The sequence below is a fragment of the Eubalaena glacialis genome, chromosome 3, assembly GCF_028564815.1.
Source record: "Eubalaena glacialis isolate mEubGla1 chromosome 3, mEubGla1.1.hap2.+ XY, whole genome shotgun sequence".
Lineage (NCBI taxonomy): Eukaryota > Metazoa > Chordata > Mammalia > Artiodactyla > Balaenidae > Eubalaena > Eubalaena glacialis.
Window position 1 is genome coordinate 65,688,108 of NC_083718.1, and position 15,452 is coordinate 65,703,559.

General features: G+C 51.3%; 1 protein-coding gene across 1 annotated transcript in view; it reads left to right on the plus strand.

Moving 5' to 3' along the window:
* CD247 (CD247 molecule) overlaps positions 1-15,452 on the plus strand; it is a 77,599-nt gene extending 62,147 nt beyond the window's left edge. Inside the window, exons 2-8 of the mRNA XM_061183144.1 lie at positions 7,929-8,032; positions 9,209-9,265; positions 9,830-9,910; positions 10,505-10,537; positions 11,358-11,414; positions 12,937-12,978; positions 14,241-15,452. Coding sequence (XP_061039127.1) covers positions 7,929-8,032; positions 9,209-9,265; positions 9,830-9,910; positions 10,505-10,537; positions 11,358-11,414; positions 12,937-12,978; positions 14,241-14,306 — 440 coding nt within the window. The 3' untranslated portion in view covers positions 14,307-15,452. The remainder of the gene's footprint in view (positions 1-7,928; positions 8,033-9,208; positions 9,266-9,829; positions 9,911-10,504; positions 10,538-11,357; positions 11,415-12,936; positions 12,979-14,240) is intronic.

Below are 15,452 nucleotides of genomic sequence, written 5' to 3' on the forward strand. Positions count from 1 at the left end.
CACAGAATTTTTTACAATGGTGAAAAATTGGAAACAAATGGCCATCCATTGGGGAATGGTTAAATAAATAGTGGAAGGATTATGATGCAACCTTTAAAAAGAATATTCGTAAAACTATAAAGTAACATAAAATATGAATATGAATATGTGAAATAACATGGAAATATAATTTTAAATTATAACGCTAACTGAAAAAATTTTTTTCAGGGAAAAATTTTTTATGTAGAATGATTACAATTTATAAATAACACACACTTTGGAAGGCAATCTGCCATCATGTTAATTGTAGCTGTGTTTGAACGTGGTATTACGGGTGATTTTGATTTTTTCTACTTTCCTGCACTTTTATAATGAGTCGATTTACTTGAAAATAAAAAGTGATCACAGAAAAAAATTTTAAATTATTGCACAAACATAACAAATTTAATGGAAATAAAAATAGAGAAAGGGAGATATTTACTCATAGTCCTATTATCTCTATGAAATCAAATAGCTCCCTTTTTCCCCCATTCCCTTAGAATCCTTGTCTATGGGGAAATAATTTGTAGATGATTGTGACCAGACGATTAGCTTTCCAATGAAACGTGAATATTTGAAATCCAACACTGAGGAGGGAGTTGAGGAGACTGGCAAATTAAAGTGATTAGCAATAAATTACATGGTACTGATAAATGACATAGACTTGTTCTGCAGGTCAAGGTGATTAGGATGTCTCCAAGTGGGTCAGCCTCTCTGGGCATTGGCCAGTGTGGGTCCTGGCCTCACATTTGACAGCAGGTCGGCTGTACCTGTTAACCGCCTAGGCCTTTCAGCCCCTTGCCTCCTCCAAGAAAGAGGGTCATTTGTAAACTCAGGATATCAACTACTAATATGGATCCTCTGAGAAGGAAGGTCTCCACAGCCTGGTGAGGATCCCTTCTCCCCATCTCTGAAGACCAGTAAGTGGTCCAAGGGTATTACCAAATGGTGGTTAGGACTCTGGACCACATGGTGTCGGGATTATGATTCAAACAGGCCTGGGTTCAACCCTGGCTCTAGACCTGAGGCATGTTATTAAACCTCTCCAAGTCTCAGACTTCCCAGCTGTAAAATCATAGTTGCTGTAAGGATCAAATCAGAAAACTCACACATGCTTCCTGGCACAAAATAAATCTTCAGCTAGTGGTTGTAACTATTACCCTGTGTGTCTAGCCTATATTTTTCCTGCTGCAGTGAAAGTTATTTGCTCAGTGAAAGAGAGCAACTCCCCAGCCCTCCCCTGGGTGCCTGTGAGGCTGCGGTCGGCAGGCTGAGCATGACACCCAGCAGAGGTACCCCCTTTGCTCTGCCACTGCCTTCCTGAAAACACATGACTTCCTGTTTTCTAAATTCTTAGCCTGCAATGTCATCACTGATTGTGTCTGAGTCTGGAGGTGGGCTGGGCAGCAGCTGGACCCTGGGCTCAAGGTTGGAGATGCAAAAGGAGATCAGGAGTCTTGGAAGCTGCTCCTACCTGAATCATAGGCTATTTGTATTGATGCCATTAGCTCCTATGTAGTGAGAGCTTACCAGCCCGTCCCATTTACCTCACCCACCCTGGGAGGTAGCTATGATTATCCCGTGTTTCCACAGCTAGTTAAGCAGCAGAACCAGGTCTCAAGTTGTCTACCTTCAAAGGATTAACTGTTGCTGTGATGCTAAAGTGCTTCGTATGAAGGGAGAGACAAGCTGGTCATGGGTGGGATTTTAAAGGCCCTATAGACGTGGGAGAATCTGTGTTCTTTGTGCTTCTGGAGGCAGAGCTAAGACCAACGTTGTTTTTTAAAAGCTCCGAAAATTTGAGCTCTTCACCAGTAATTGATGGATGGTGAGCTCCTGGTCACCTGAGCTATTCAAGCAGAGGCTGGAGGTATTAGAGAAGAAACTCCTACTAAAGGTAGGAAGCTCTCTGAATGAGAGAAACCCCAGATACACCAGGATAAAGTGGAGAGACTTTGCATCAGATGAAATTTGGGAACTTTCTAGCTGAGTGATCTTTCTGAGACTCAGTTTCCTCCTCTGAATAGAACTGGCAGTCATTCTGCCCATATCATACAGAGTTGTTCTGGGGATTAAACCAGATAACACAAGGACAAAGAGTTCTCTAAACTGGACACAGTGCAAATGTAAGTTACCTCGTTATCATTTGGTGAAGCCAGGAGTTCTCAGGATATCCACACACTATTGAGCTCCTGTTTTATACCAAGTACTTTACACATATGCATTGTCTGGTTTTATCCTCATATACCCTGAAAGGTGGGTCGTTCCATCTTGAGCTGGGGAAGCTGACCAGGTTCCGTCCCCAACCTTGGCCTGATGGGGCATGATGGGGTGGGAAGTCCTGGTCCACTCCTGCTGCTGCTTGTACCTTCAGAGCCTCTATCGTGGCAAAGAAGGTCACCTGAGACCCCTGGGCTCAGCACGTGCCACCAGGCAGGGCGCTTCTCCACACACTGTCACTCATTTCATCTGCATAACTATCCTGTGAAGTCAGTCTTATTAAAACCCCTTTTGCAGATGGAGGAATTGAAGCTCAGAGTGGTTAAGAAAGCTGTCCCAAACCACAAAGCCAGTAAGAAGCAGATTCAGAATTTAAATCTTAGCCTTTCTGGCTCTAAGGCTTATGTTCTTTCCTCTTCTCAAGTGGCCTCATATGTGCTAGGTGAGAAGGGGAAATAAGCAAGTGAAACCAAAATGCATCATCTGTGCTTTCCAGGGCTTGTCGGGGAGGGAGACACGATGTGAAAAGTTCACAAACTGCTGTGACAGTGTCAAAAGCCAGCAAACAGTAAGGGCTGTGAATTCAGAGCTAGGCGAAAACTCTGTGTCCTACACCTAAAGGTGAGGTGCACCTAAGGCAGAAAGGTTAGACAAGTACCTGGAATTGGGAGACTCAGTAATCCCATCCAGCTCTGCTGCTAATCTGCAGGTGTCCTCAGGGGAGGTACTTTGTTCCTCTGGTCTCAGTTTATCAACCTGTGGATTGGATTCAGTAATAACACCCTGCCTACCTTCTGGGCTCTCATGAGAATCAAACTTGATCAGGCACAGGAAGTCGTTTTAAAAGTACAGACTGGGGTTCAAATGGGAGGTATCCTTATTAGTTGGATGTGAGGGAGTTCAGCAGATGCCCTGCTCCTAAAAGGACTTGCTGGAGGGGGAGATGGGTACCAGTGTGTGTCTGCAGCTTCGGGCTACAGCAGGGCCAGGTTGATTAAGTCCTGTTCTCTCTGTTCGCAGAAGCTTAGTCTGCCTGAGAGACAGAAAAACAACACAATTCAAATACATCTCACCCAGAGAAAGCAGACCCTGTAAGGGCAGGTGTCTCCTCCAGGCTGCCTTCTGGGGCCCCAGAATCTTCCTGTTAATGGTCAGTGCCATGAAACTCTCTGAACTCAGGGCTTTTATGAAGATGACAAAAGGGTGTATAGAGATGGCTGGGCTCACTCTCACTAATAAGACTCGTAACATTTTTAGATGCAATGAACGTATGGACAGATACGCTGTGATCTGACTCCGGTTTCCCCTGGAGTCTCACAGGGCGTGTTCCAGGCATCCTGTGTCAACCAAAAAATAATGCAGGAGGCTGCAAATAAGGAAAGAGTTTATTTGGGGTCTTAAGTACTGCAATTCAGGAGACACAGATTCGGGTAACCCTGAAAGAGTGTTCAGAGGAAGAGAAAGCCTCAGGGACTTATAAAGACGAAAAGCCACCAGGCTGTTAAGAGTTGCCTGGAGAGAACTGTGATTGATTCTGACATGAGTTGGAAACTATTTGTCCTTAAGGAATCTCAAGTTGTTCTAGAGTGCGGGTCCCATAAGTAGATAGACTGTCATGTGTTATTTTAGGGTAAGGGTCCAAAAAGTATCTTGAGTTTCTGGCAGGTGTTCTGGATGACATCATCAGGTCAAAAGGTCAGATTCCATCCAGGCTGAGACGTGCATAAGTCACACTTTCTTAATGGTCTCCTGGCTCCATTTTAGAGAGCTCTCTTAGCAATACTGACACAATTTTGATTTTCCTTTCACACCTGCTACCTGGCAGGAAGGCTCCAGCTTATCATGCTGTCGGCCCACTTCACCAGTGCCTACTTGGTGGATGACAGTGTGATGACAGGGGGGCTGGGAAACACCTGGAATCCAGGTTCCCGGTTCAGCCAGGTCCTGGCCATCCGGAGCAGCACCAAGTTTGTGGTGGGGATTGCAGTGAGCATGCTGGCAGGCAATCTCCTGGCTATGAGCAAACACAAGCTGCAGGCTGGTTCCCCTTTTGTCCCCAGTGTTCTAATCTCAGATCCACTGCGGGAAGTACCTGAGTATGCAGGGCCAGCTCTTCTGAAGCTCCAGCCTGCTTTTCCTCCAGGTGACATTAGGGTCGTGCTTTGCCCTGGAGTAACTGGAATCACCTCTAAATCGCCTCTGTCTCAGCCTGGCCACCTGGCGTGAGGCCTGATCCTGGAGCACCTGTAAGACCACTCGTGTCCCTAGTCCTACCCAGTTTAAAAGTTCTTGATATGATTTGACCCTTTCTTCCTCAAATAAATGTATTGGTGGTGATTTGGAAAAACAAATCATGGTGATAACAATGGCTGATGTATGGAGCACTTATTACATGCCAGGTCCTGCACCCCGTGATAATTATCTTAATTAAGCCTCACCATCACCTAATGAGACAGGTAATATTACTATCCCCATTTTACAGATGAGGAAACTGAGACTTAGAGAAGTTCAATAATACACAGTTCAGAAGTACACAAAAATTACAGTGCATGTGAAAGACTGAGTCTTTAATTTTGTTCTTTGTCTCGGTTTGGTGTGGAATTTATACTTGTTATAGGGTATGGCTGTATCACTATGGAAGGCTGCACCCGAGTGATGCTGCAGCTCTGAATCTCAACCATGCTGTGCACTGGCGCATGCTCATGCCCAGGCCCTACCCCAGACCAATTAAATGAGAACCTGGGGGCATAAGGGAGTGGGCTAATTCTAATATGCAGCCAGGATTGAGAGCGAGAATGCTCAGTCAGTATCTGGGTACTTGTTCAAATGCTGCGGTTCTCTGGGGTGCTGTGGACTTGGGACAGAGGATGGGAACCGTGAAGTAAAACAGCTTCTCCACTTGTCTAGGAAAACAGCCACCATATAACCCCGTTAAATACCTCTCTTTGGGACCGAATGTGGTGGGGATAGAAACAGCATGACAAATGGCTCACGGAAGGAGGCGAACAGGTCTCTGCCTTGGGGATGGTGGGGGGCTGGGAAGAAGCTGGAACCGGGAGTGTCTATGGCTCCTGCCTTTGAGTTGTCATCTTGGAAAGCGGCCTGCTGTTCAAGGGAAGCCCCTCCACCCTGGATGTGGCCTCATGAGCTAAGCCATAAGCTCCATGAGAGCAGGGACTCAGAAGACCCTACCCAAATGCTAGACATCATTAGCCTTATGGAGGAAATTTACAAAAACACCTACCAATACATTCCCTCATTTGATTCTCACCACACCCTTAAGAGAGACATGATTATCCACCATTTTACAGATGATGAAACTGAGGCCCAGAGAGGTAAGGGGACTTGCCCAAGACCACACAGCCACTTAGTGGCAGGGGAAGGACTAGAACACATCTGATACCCAATCCAGGGCTCTTTCTATTTCAATATCCCCTGACATCAAGCAAAAGGCCAATAAATATTTAATTAGTCACGTAATTGAATTAGGTCCTGGGTCCCTTCAGGGAGCTTTCTGGATGATCACTGCCTTCCTCAGTCCCATTCCTCCCTGCACGGGCACAGCTGGACTAGGCAGAGGGAAGCTTCCTACCCTGGGAAGCGTGTGGCTATTAATACCCTTTCCTCGACCAAACCACACACAGCACACTTGTCTTTGGTCATAAAATCATGCCGCTCTCTAAAAAGGAAGAAAGAAAGAAAACCTTTTTCTATTACTTATCTCTGGGGAGGCGCCCAATCCCCTCCCCCACTGCACTGGCTCTGCACAACACCAAGAAATATTTCTTCTTATTTGTTATAAATTTACTGTCCGGTAATTTTTCTGTTCTCATTTTATGTGACAGGCAACTGAGTGATTGTCTCCCAACCCTTTTTCTGAATCTCAACCACCCCCATAAATTGCCTCTGTCACCTCCTCTCCAGTCCTAAAAGGAAAAACATTCACCCCAGCTTTGATGGCCTTTGCTGGGGGCTGGCTTGTCTCCTCGAGGACTTCGGACACCCACCTTTGGTCAGCAGGGGCTTCCGGCACTGCCTCAGGGCCAGAAGGCAGGCCAACCTCGTGTAGGGGGCCTGGCATCTTCCCTGAAAATTCCGTATATCTAATGAATGTCTACCCTGTGCTCTGTGCTCTGATGCTGGGGGTGAAGGACGAGGCAAGCATGAAGAAGATGCAGCCATTGTGCTCCAGCACTTACTCCAGCCTAGATGGAGGGGAATTTCATAACCCAACACACTATGTCTGTAGAGGGCTCTGTGGGATGCAGGTCCCTGCAATCCATCAGCACACTGAATTCTCACTAGGGGCTGTGATGGCGGAACCTGAGTCCCATTCCAGCAGCTGAGTGGAGCAGGTGGTGCTAGCAATGGTAGGCGGGGAAGAGGAACCAGCCCCCCAAAGGCAGGAGGGTAGAGCAGGAGGGGCAGTGTGGGGAGAAGGCGTGCTGGGGCCTGGACCTGGGCTGCTAAGTCAGGGCTGGACTTTGCTCAGAAAGACTGGCTCGTGGATGGTTTCTGAGAAGGGGCTATGGGAAGTTTACAAAGAGATCAGCTGCCAGGAGGGACCCTGAGTTAGGGAAGGAGCCAAAGGTTTGAGGACAGAGGGAGTCATGAGGTGGAGGTGGGAACTCTGGAGCAGCCTTGCATCACCTGCTCCCAGGGCTTGTGGCAGAAGCCGGTGGGGGAAAGGAGGGGAGACATGCTGCCTGGGCTGTCCTGGGCTGCTTCTCATTTGCTGTGTGCGTGCTCCTGGTGAAACCTGAGCTTCTCTGTGCCTCTGTGTCCGTGTGGTGCTGTTGGGAGGATCTGACAAGTTATTACATCAAAGCGGTGTCCGGCACCGAGTAAACACTAAAGAAATGTTACAGTTTTCACCCTGGTCAACAGAAGAGGCAGCTGAAATAGGGTAAATAACCTGCCCCAAGTCACAAAACTAGTAAGGATGAGACCTTGTTCCAGTGCACGTCATCCCATTCCCGTAGCCCCGACGTAGTCCTGCAGGCGGCCATGGGAGGGCGCCCCGGGCCCGGGAGAGACTGTAGCCGCGGGACCGCTGCTTCTCTGATACCAGGCAGGGGTGGAGTGAGACGCCTACTACGCCCCGTTTTACACCTGAGTTGCTGCACACATACCTGGTAGGAAGAACAGTCTAGACTGAAATCCGTGTCTCCTCACTCACAGTGCAGTGAGCTTTCAAGTAGAAATGCTAACTTTTATTTAACCAGAATATTTACTGTACCTCTTTCCCCAACTCCATTGTACTCCAGTTTGCACAGGACAGTTTGACCAAGGTTGTTATGGCAGTAGGGATTAGGGGCCCCTTGGTAATTTGGGGTGGCTTCCAGAATGCATGGTTCAGATGGGGCTCACACCCAGCTGGGCTCCCGTGCCGTGAGGCAGCCGCCCTGTGCACAGCAGACAATTTCACCTTCCATTCACCTTCCTGCCTTCCAGGCTTTGTGGCCCTACCGGGTGCCATGTCCACTGTTGGGGCAGGTTAGGTTTTCCCAGGGGCTGGTCCAAGGTGGGAAGAGAGGTTGTGCAGGTGGGGTATGGAGAATGGACCCAGCACCCTGTCGTGATTTCCTTGACCCTTCAGGGGACCCCCCCCCCCACCCCCCGCCACCGGGGGTTGTGAGGGCGTGTTCCGTCACGTGAGCCTGGCTGACCAATCTCATCTCTCGACACAGCGGCACAGAGCTTCGGCCTGCTCGATCCTAAACTATGCTACCTGTTGGATGGGATCCTCTTCATCTACGGTGTCATTGTCACTGCCCTGTTCCTGAGAGCGAAGGTGGGTACCACTGGGCTCTGGGGGGAGGGCATGGGCTCCCCAGCTCGGTGGATGTTCAGAGGGCCTTGCTGTTGGAAAGTCTCAAGCGTGGGTGGTACCTGAGTCTTGGTGTACATGGGCAAAGCAGGGACCAGCCAAGTGTGCCCACTAAGGGGGGGTGGGGAAGGGGGGGATGTCTGGCTGAGTGGGACAGAGTGGGATGGTGAGCCTAGTGCTGGCCCCTTAGTGAGGAGACATACAGATGTGTGAACATCAAAGCGTCCCAGGGCAGGGTTTCTGCTGGCAGGAAAGGGGGTTATGCTTCAGGCAGTGAAGAGCAGTGGGGTGGGGGTCTCTTTCCAGATTCTGCTGTCCAACTTCTGACCCAGGCTCGGCCAGCCTTTTCTCTTCAAACCTGTTTGCTTATCAGTACGAGGGAGGGTTGGCCCAGAGCGTGGGTTTTCACCTAGTGCCCTGCAGACCCTGCATTTCTTGGAGGGGTTGGGACTGGGGGTGGCCATGGCTGGGCAGAAGGACTTCCGGATAGGAGGCCTCAGTCGTTATGACTTCCGTGCCTCAACCCATTTCTCTTTTGGATTTTGGACTTTGGCAAAAGATTTTATTATAAGAAACAGTGTCTTATAGATTTTCTTAAGTTTGAGCAACGCTGCTCTAAATGATCTCTCAGGTGGTTCCCAATGCTCTGAATCTGCGAAACCGTGCAGTTTCAGCTGAGGGGCATGAACTGAAAACAGATCGAGGCCATGCGCCCGGGGCAGGTCCTCAGGACACAGTGCCACACGGAAAGCACCCTGCTGCAGAGGTCAAGATAGGAGGTGGGACCTTGCGCAGCTACCATTCTCCTTGAGGTGTCCTCCGAGCCCGTGGGAGGAAGGGGCCTGGAGAACCTCCCGGAACCCAGGGGGCGCGGCCCGCGAGCCCGGCGCTTCTGCGCACGCGCGAGGGCGCGGGCCAGGGACCGGAAACTGCGGCCAGTGCCGAGGGCCCCTGCGGTGGCTGCGCTTGACTTCTGGGAGGTGTAAGGACAGTTGAGCTCAGAAAAGAAGCTGCAGCGCCACCGGCTCCCGCAAGGGCCCAGCCCCCCCGCAGGCAGGGCGCGCGCCGTTGGCCGTCGCGGAGCGGAGCGAGGCTGTCTGAGCAGAGAGTAACGCGCTTTCTCTCCTCTTCTCCGTCCAGTTCAGCAGGAGTGCCGACGTCCCCGCCTACCAGCAGGGCCAGAACCAGGTCTATAATGTAAGTCCGCCTCTCCCGTAGAGCCCGGTCTGGAGAAAGTGCGGTCCTCTGCTGGGACATGGGGAAAACAGCGGCCGGGGCTCGGTTGTAGGTCTCGTCCGCGGCTGTGAGCCCTGCAAGTTGTTTTAACCTGCCTGGGGCTCAGTTTCCTGACCCCGGAAACGGGGATAGTCATGGTGCCTGCCTGCCTCGGGGGGTACTCTGAGCGTGCGGCGCGCTAGCGGTGTGATGCGCGGCAAGCGTGTAGTGCCCGCTCCTAGCGAGCCGCCGCCTGGCAGCGGTTTCACAGGCTGGAGGGGTGGGGTGGAGGAGGAGAGTATAGAATCTTCCCTTTGGTGGAGAAGCGACTTCACGCTCTCCGTGCAATGGGACTTTGAATCGATGATCCACCCCCGCCGCCATGGTAATAAGTTCTTTGAGATGTTCTCCGAGATGACGGTAGCCGATGGAGCTCCCAGTCCGTGCTCCTTTGTGAGCCACCACCCACAAGGAACTCCCAGTCCTACTGGCCCCATTCTCTTGAGCTTCTCTTTCCGGTCTCTGACGCTTTTCTCTCTGTTTCAGGAGCTTAATCTAGGACGAAGAGAGGAGTATGACGTCTTGGATAGGAGAGGGGGCCTGGACCCTGAGATGGGGGGGAAACCGGTAGGGCCTTGCTGTTTCTGCGTGTGTGTGTGTGAGTGTGTGTGTGTGAGTGTGTGTGAGGGCTCAGCTGGGCAGTGAGGAGGGGGGTCCTCAATGCCAGCACACTCTGCCACTACGCTGGACCCTGACGTGCGAGAGGCCTGGCCATGCAGACAGATGGGGGTCCCGTTTGCCGCTGCCCCTCTCCTCCTTCGCCCTTGGCTCCCTGCTGCATCACAAGGGGCCTCACACACATTAATGCGGCAACCAGGCCCTTATGCCGGGCTCCCAGCAACTCTGTCCTTTTCGGCTGTAGACTCCACACCCTGTGGGGAGGGGAGCGGCTGGAGGAGGCCCGAGTGGGGTCTTCTTAAGAGCAGAGCTCAGCCTGGGTGTGAGAGAGCGTGTCCGCGTGCATGAGGGAGTCTGAGGCGTGGTATCGCCGTGAGGGCCTGTGAGTGGCGGAGCACAGCTGCGGGAGCACGGGGAGGGCACAGGTGGATGGCAGAGCCCACAGAGGGTGTGGGGAGGGGGCCTGGGGAGGGCGCTGAAACTCTCCTGGCCTGGATCCATGTTTCTCCATCTCTAACTTCTTCCCCTCGTCTCTCCCGGCAGAGGAAGAAGAACCCCCATGAAGTTGTGTACAATGTGAGTAGAGGACGTGGCACAGTTTTCATTGGAAAGTTGGAGGGTAGGGCTGGAGGAGGGCTCCAGATGAAGGCTTTGCTCCCTACTCCGTGGTCTTTGCCTGACTTGACCTTCGCTGCCCTGGCCAAATGGTGCCTCACCTGCTTGCTGCCTGCAGTGGCTGCTCGTAGGAAGGCCCCTTGGCTTGCCTTCCTTCGGCCCCTAAGCCTGCTGCGGGAGTTCCCGGATCAGCCTGGTGGGGACCTGGGGGGACAGCGAGGTCAAGCTGGGCAAGCCCCTCTGAGGGGCTGCTGTTCCTAGGGGCCGGAGGAGTGTCCTAAATGTGGCCTCTTGTTGAAAACTTCACCATCCTGGGTGTTGATCTGGGTCTGCCACACAGGGGACCATTGCAGAGGGTGAGCTACTGCAAAGAGAGCTACTCTCCCTCCCTCCTGCAGTTGGCTCACGCACAGCCCACGGTGTTGGCTGTGTGAAGAGACAACTTGCTCAGATAAATGCTTCTGGGGGCTCTGGGGTGAGCCCTTGCATTGTCCAGCATGCATGTCCTTTGGCTAGGACTCCACATCTTATCTTTTTGAACCTCACCTGAGCTTCTGAGCTCAGTGCAAAGGGCTGGCAGCTCAGAGAAGATTCCAGAGGGCTGAGGAGGAGGAGGGGGGGGTTGGAGCTGGTTATTGGCAGAAATGTTTGAATCTCTGGAGCCTTGAATGTGGAACCCCCCCCACCAACTGGGGAATCCAGAGGTTTCCTTTTGTAGGGGAGCCCACTGTTTTCTACATCAGTTGGTAAGACCAGTGTCTCATGCCCTCTTCTTCTCCAGGAGCTGCGAAAAGACAAGATGGCGGAGGCCTACAGTGAGCTCGGGATGAAGGGCGAGGTGAGCATTGCTCTTTCTTCACTCCCCAGGATTGGGTGGTATGGGGCATGCTCCAAAGAGTCCCATCCCTTCCTCCTGTCACCTGCAAAAGCCCACGTGGTGGCTGCCAGAGGCAAAGGTTAATCCAGCTGTCATCCATTTGATAGTATATTAGGTACCCAGAAAGTGCTGATACCCTTTTAGGATTAAAAACCAAGTTAAATACTAAGACGGTCTATGCTTTGCAAAAACAGGCCAAGTCTGTCAACGTTAATAATAATTATCAAGTCAATAATGTGTGCCAATGTATGTTCAGCACTTAGGATGGTGGGGCCCCTTGTTCACAAATGATTCAGAATTTCCAAAAGTGAGAGCAGAGCATTGAATCCTTCTAAGTTTGATCTCCGTGTGACTGCATAGGTGGCATGCCCACAAAGCTGGCCTGGCCAGTGCTTTACCAGGTAGATAGTCTCATTTAATTCTCACAATAACCCAGTGGGAAATGTGTACCCGCCAGGCACAGGAGGTCCAATAACTTACCCAAGGTCACGTAGCTGGTGATCAGGGAGCCAGAATTTGAACGGACTCTACAGCCCAACCTTGTACCCACGACCTGGTTGCCTTTCCCAGTGAGCATTGATGATTAGCCAAGAATTTTCTTAAAGATTTGTTTTATTGAAGTATAGTTGATTTACAGTGTGTTAATTTTTTACTCTATAGCAAAGTGATTCATTTATACATATATGTCTATACTCTTTTTCATCTTCTTTTCCATTGTGGTTTATCACAGGAGATTGAATATAGTTCTCTGTGCTATACAGTAGGACCTTGCTGTTTATCCATCCTACATATAAAAGTTTACATCTGCTAATCCCAAACTCCCAGTCCTTTCCTCCCTCACCCCCTCCCCCTTGGCAACCACAAGTCTGTTGTCCACGTCTGTGAGTCTGTTTCTGTTTTGTAAATAAGTTCATTTGTATAGTTTTTTTAGATTCCATATATAAGTAATATCATATGGTATTTGTCTTTCTTTGCCTGGCTTGCTTCCATGTCTTGGCTATTGTAAATAGTGCTGCAGTGAACATCGGGGTGCATGTATCGTTTTGAATTATAGTTTTCTTCAGATATATGCCCAGGAGTGGGATTGCAGGATCATATGGTAACCCTGTTTTTAGTTTTTTGAGGAACCTCCATACTGTTTTTCCTAGTTAGCCAAGAACTTTGAGAGCTGCAGGGAGCCCTGTTTATTCCAAGCAGTGGCAGCGTGGCCAGCTCCAGTGCGGCCCAGATCCAAGAATCTGATGCCTATGAGGATCTGAGTCAGGCACAGCAAACCTGGGCCCCATCAAAGCCAGGCCTCAGCTTACTCTGCGGAGGCCGAGGTCTGACCAGTGACCTGAGGACCCTTCTCTCCTGGGGCAAGGGTGCTGACTGGGAGACAGTCACCTCTGACTCTCTGGAGGCCCTTTGAGTAGGACTCTTGAGCAGGAAGCCTGCTGCTGACTCTCTGACTTTCTAGCCTTTTCTTGTCTCACTCCCACAGAACCAGCGGCGAAGAGGCAAGGGACATGATGGCCTTTACCAGGTGAGTGCTGCTGGCCCTTCTTCCCAGGGTGGCACCATCTAACCAGAGCCAAGGTCAGGCTCCCTTGTTTTGCTTGTTGGCAGTGCCAGCTCTTGTCAACAGCTGGGCTGGGCAAGCCCAGGGCACCCATTCGGGCCTGTGGTGACTCCTCTGCTAGTCAGCCCCTGGGGCAGGGCTGGAATTCAGCCATTCAAGCACATGACTTGGTTCTAGTCAGGAGGCCGTGGGAGCCCCGGGGGGAACTGGGCACAGCAGACAAGCGGCAGCTGCCAAGAGCCTGTGTGGTCTTGAGCAAAGGGCAGATGCAGGCAAAGGACACCACACAAGCCACTTCCTGCCTCTTTTGCCGCTGCTCTGGGCCCTTGCAGAAACCTTGCTCTGCCTCGTATCCTTACACCTAATAGGATGGGAAGATGGGTGAGAAGATGGAAGTAGACAAATTAAGAAAAATAACTTTAAAAAGAAAATGTTATTGTAGTCAGGTGCCTAGTTTTTGCAAATCAGGGTGAATAATTATGCAAACTAAGCACAGCCAACCTACTTCTCTAAAATATAATCCCCAGTGGGTTCTTACTTGGTTCTTTCTGCCTCACTGGGGCTGTTCACAGCTTGCTTGATTGACTCCAAAGTTTCAGGCTACCTGGCTTCCCTGAGTTCAGAGTGATGTCAAAAGGGCCCCCAAATTTTACTGCGTGTGACTGCTGTTGATCTGTCTCCTGGACCAGAGAGGGAGACGTTCCAGTGAGATTGGGACCAGCCTGCCTGTTCCCTGACAAAGAACATAACTGTAGTAGCATGGCCTGGGAAGGAGGCTCGGGAGGGCGGAGGCCAAGGAGCCACTCTCTCCCCCGTGACAAGTCCCGGCTTCCTGGAGGCCCCGGTATCAGGGATGGTAGGTTGTCTGGAGCAGGTCTGGGGTCTCCCCGCTGATTTCTAGCTCAGTGTTCCAGCTGGGCGACTCTCCTTCCTCTGTGGTCTGACAGGCAACTTTGTAGGGCACAGTACTTGGGAAGCCGGGAGAAGGTGAGAATTTAGCTGGGAAGGAATTGCACCAAGGCCATTCCCAGTGGGACACAGGAGCATCTCTGCTGCAGCTGCATGGGCCAAGGCCCCACCTGTGGCATGAGGGGACAGTTCCTGGGCCTCTGAGCTGGGCGGGAGATCACAGGCCAGGCTGCAGCAGACACCTGTTGGCCTCCAGTTAGGCTCATGCCCACACAGAGCTCCTGACCCCCTCTTCTTTTCTGATTTGCTTTCCCCAGGGACTCAGCACGGCCACCAAGGACACCTATGCTGCCCTGCGCATGCAGGACCTGCCCCCTCGCTAACAGCACCTGGAATTTCACCACTCACAGGCCAGACCTGCAGATGCCCAGATTGTTAAAGACACAGGATAAAGTATTTACAACACAGTTCACTCATATTTCTCCACCACCCAAGTATTCTTCTTTATGATCGGGATGCTTCAAGTTGTAACACGCGGTCATATCCAATTCCAAACTGTCACACAGAATTTCTTCCCTGGACGCTGGGAGGGAGCGCGTCCCCCAAGGCCTGTCCTTGAGGAGCCTGCTGGGAGTGCAGCATGTTCCGGGGTTTTCTGTTTGCTGGAGGCTGTGGGCAGGCCCCGTTCCCAGTGGCTCTGGGCTCTTACCTGGGAGACGGGCACCCTCCTTCTCAAACACAGCTGAGGAGTTCAGGCCATGTTCTGTAGTGTCCCCAGAGAAACCACAGATGATAGCACGTGTCCTGATGGTCTGTATTGTTCTGTCAGTACTTGAGTGGCTTCGCTCCTGCTGTAAACTTGGCTTCTGTTGTCAGCATAGCCCGTCATTCCACGGTAACTGGTGATGGGCCAGGGAAGCTGTGGTGCCTCCCTGTGAAGGGTGAGGGCACAGGGGAGGGGGGGGTAGGTAGCAGCTGGTGGTGGCTGAAGAGGGGAAGCAGTGGTGGATCAGGGACGGGAGCAGGGGAGCCAGAGGCCTGGGGGCGCAGGAAGGGGCCCTCCTGCAATCAAGCATACGTTCCCCGTGATAGAACTTGAGTGCTAGGCCCTGTGGGGCCAGAAACTGAAGAAGCCCAGCCTCGCCCTCCCGGAGCCCACACTCTCACAGGGAAGCGAGCTGTGAAGAGTCCTGTGTGAAAGAACACAGCAGTGTCATCGCTGACTACGAACAAGGTGAGGGGGCAGCGAGACCACATTCTTTGCAGGCATTTGGGCACCTAACACTGAGTGAAAGACATACCTGTATTGGGAAAGGCCTCAAAAGAAGACTCCGCACCACTCAGACCTAGAAAGATCCCAAAGGACAATGGCACGGTGGGAAAAGCCTCAGCTGACTTAACTGGAACAGGGCTGTGTGATAAAAGGGCACGCGGCTGTGGATGGAAAACCCTCTTTGCTCTGCTCGGTCTTAATTTATACTGGTTTGCTAGAGCCTTACTTTTTTGCATAATAAATGCTTCAGTGAAAA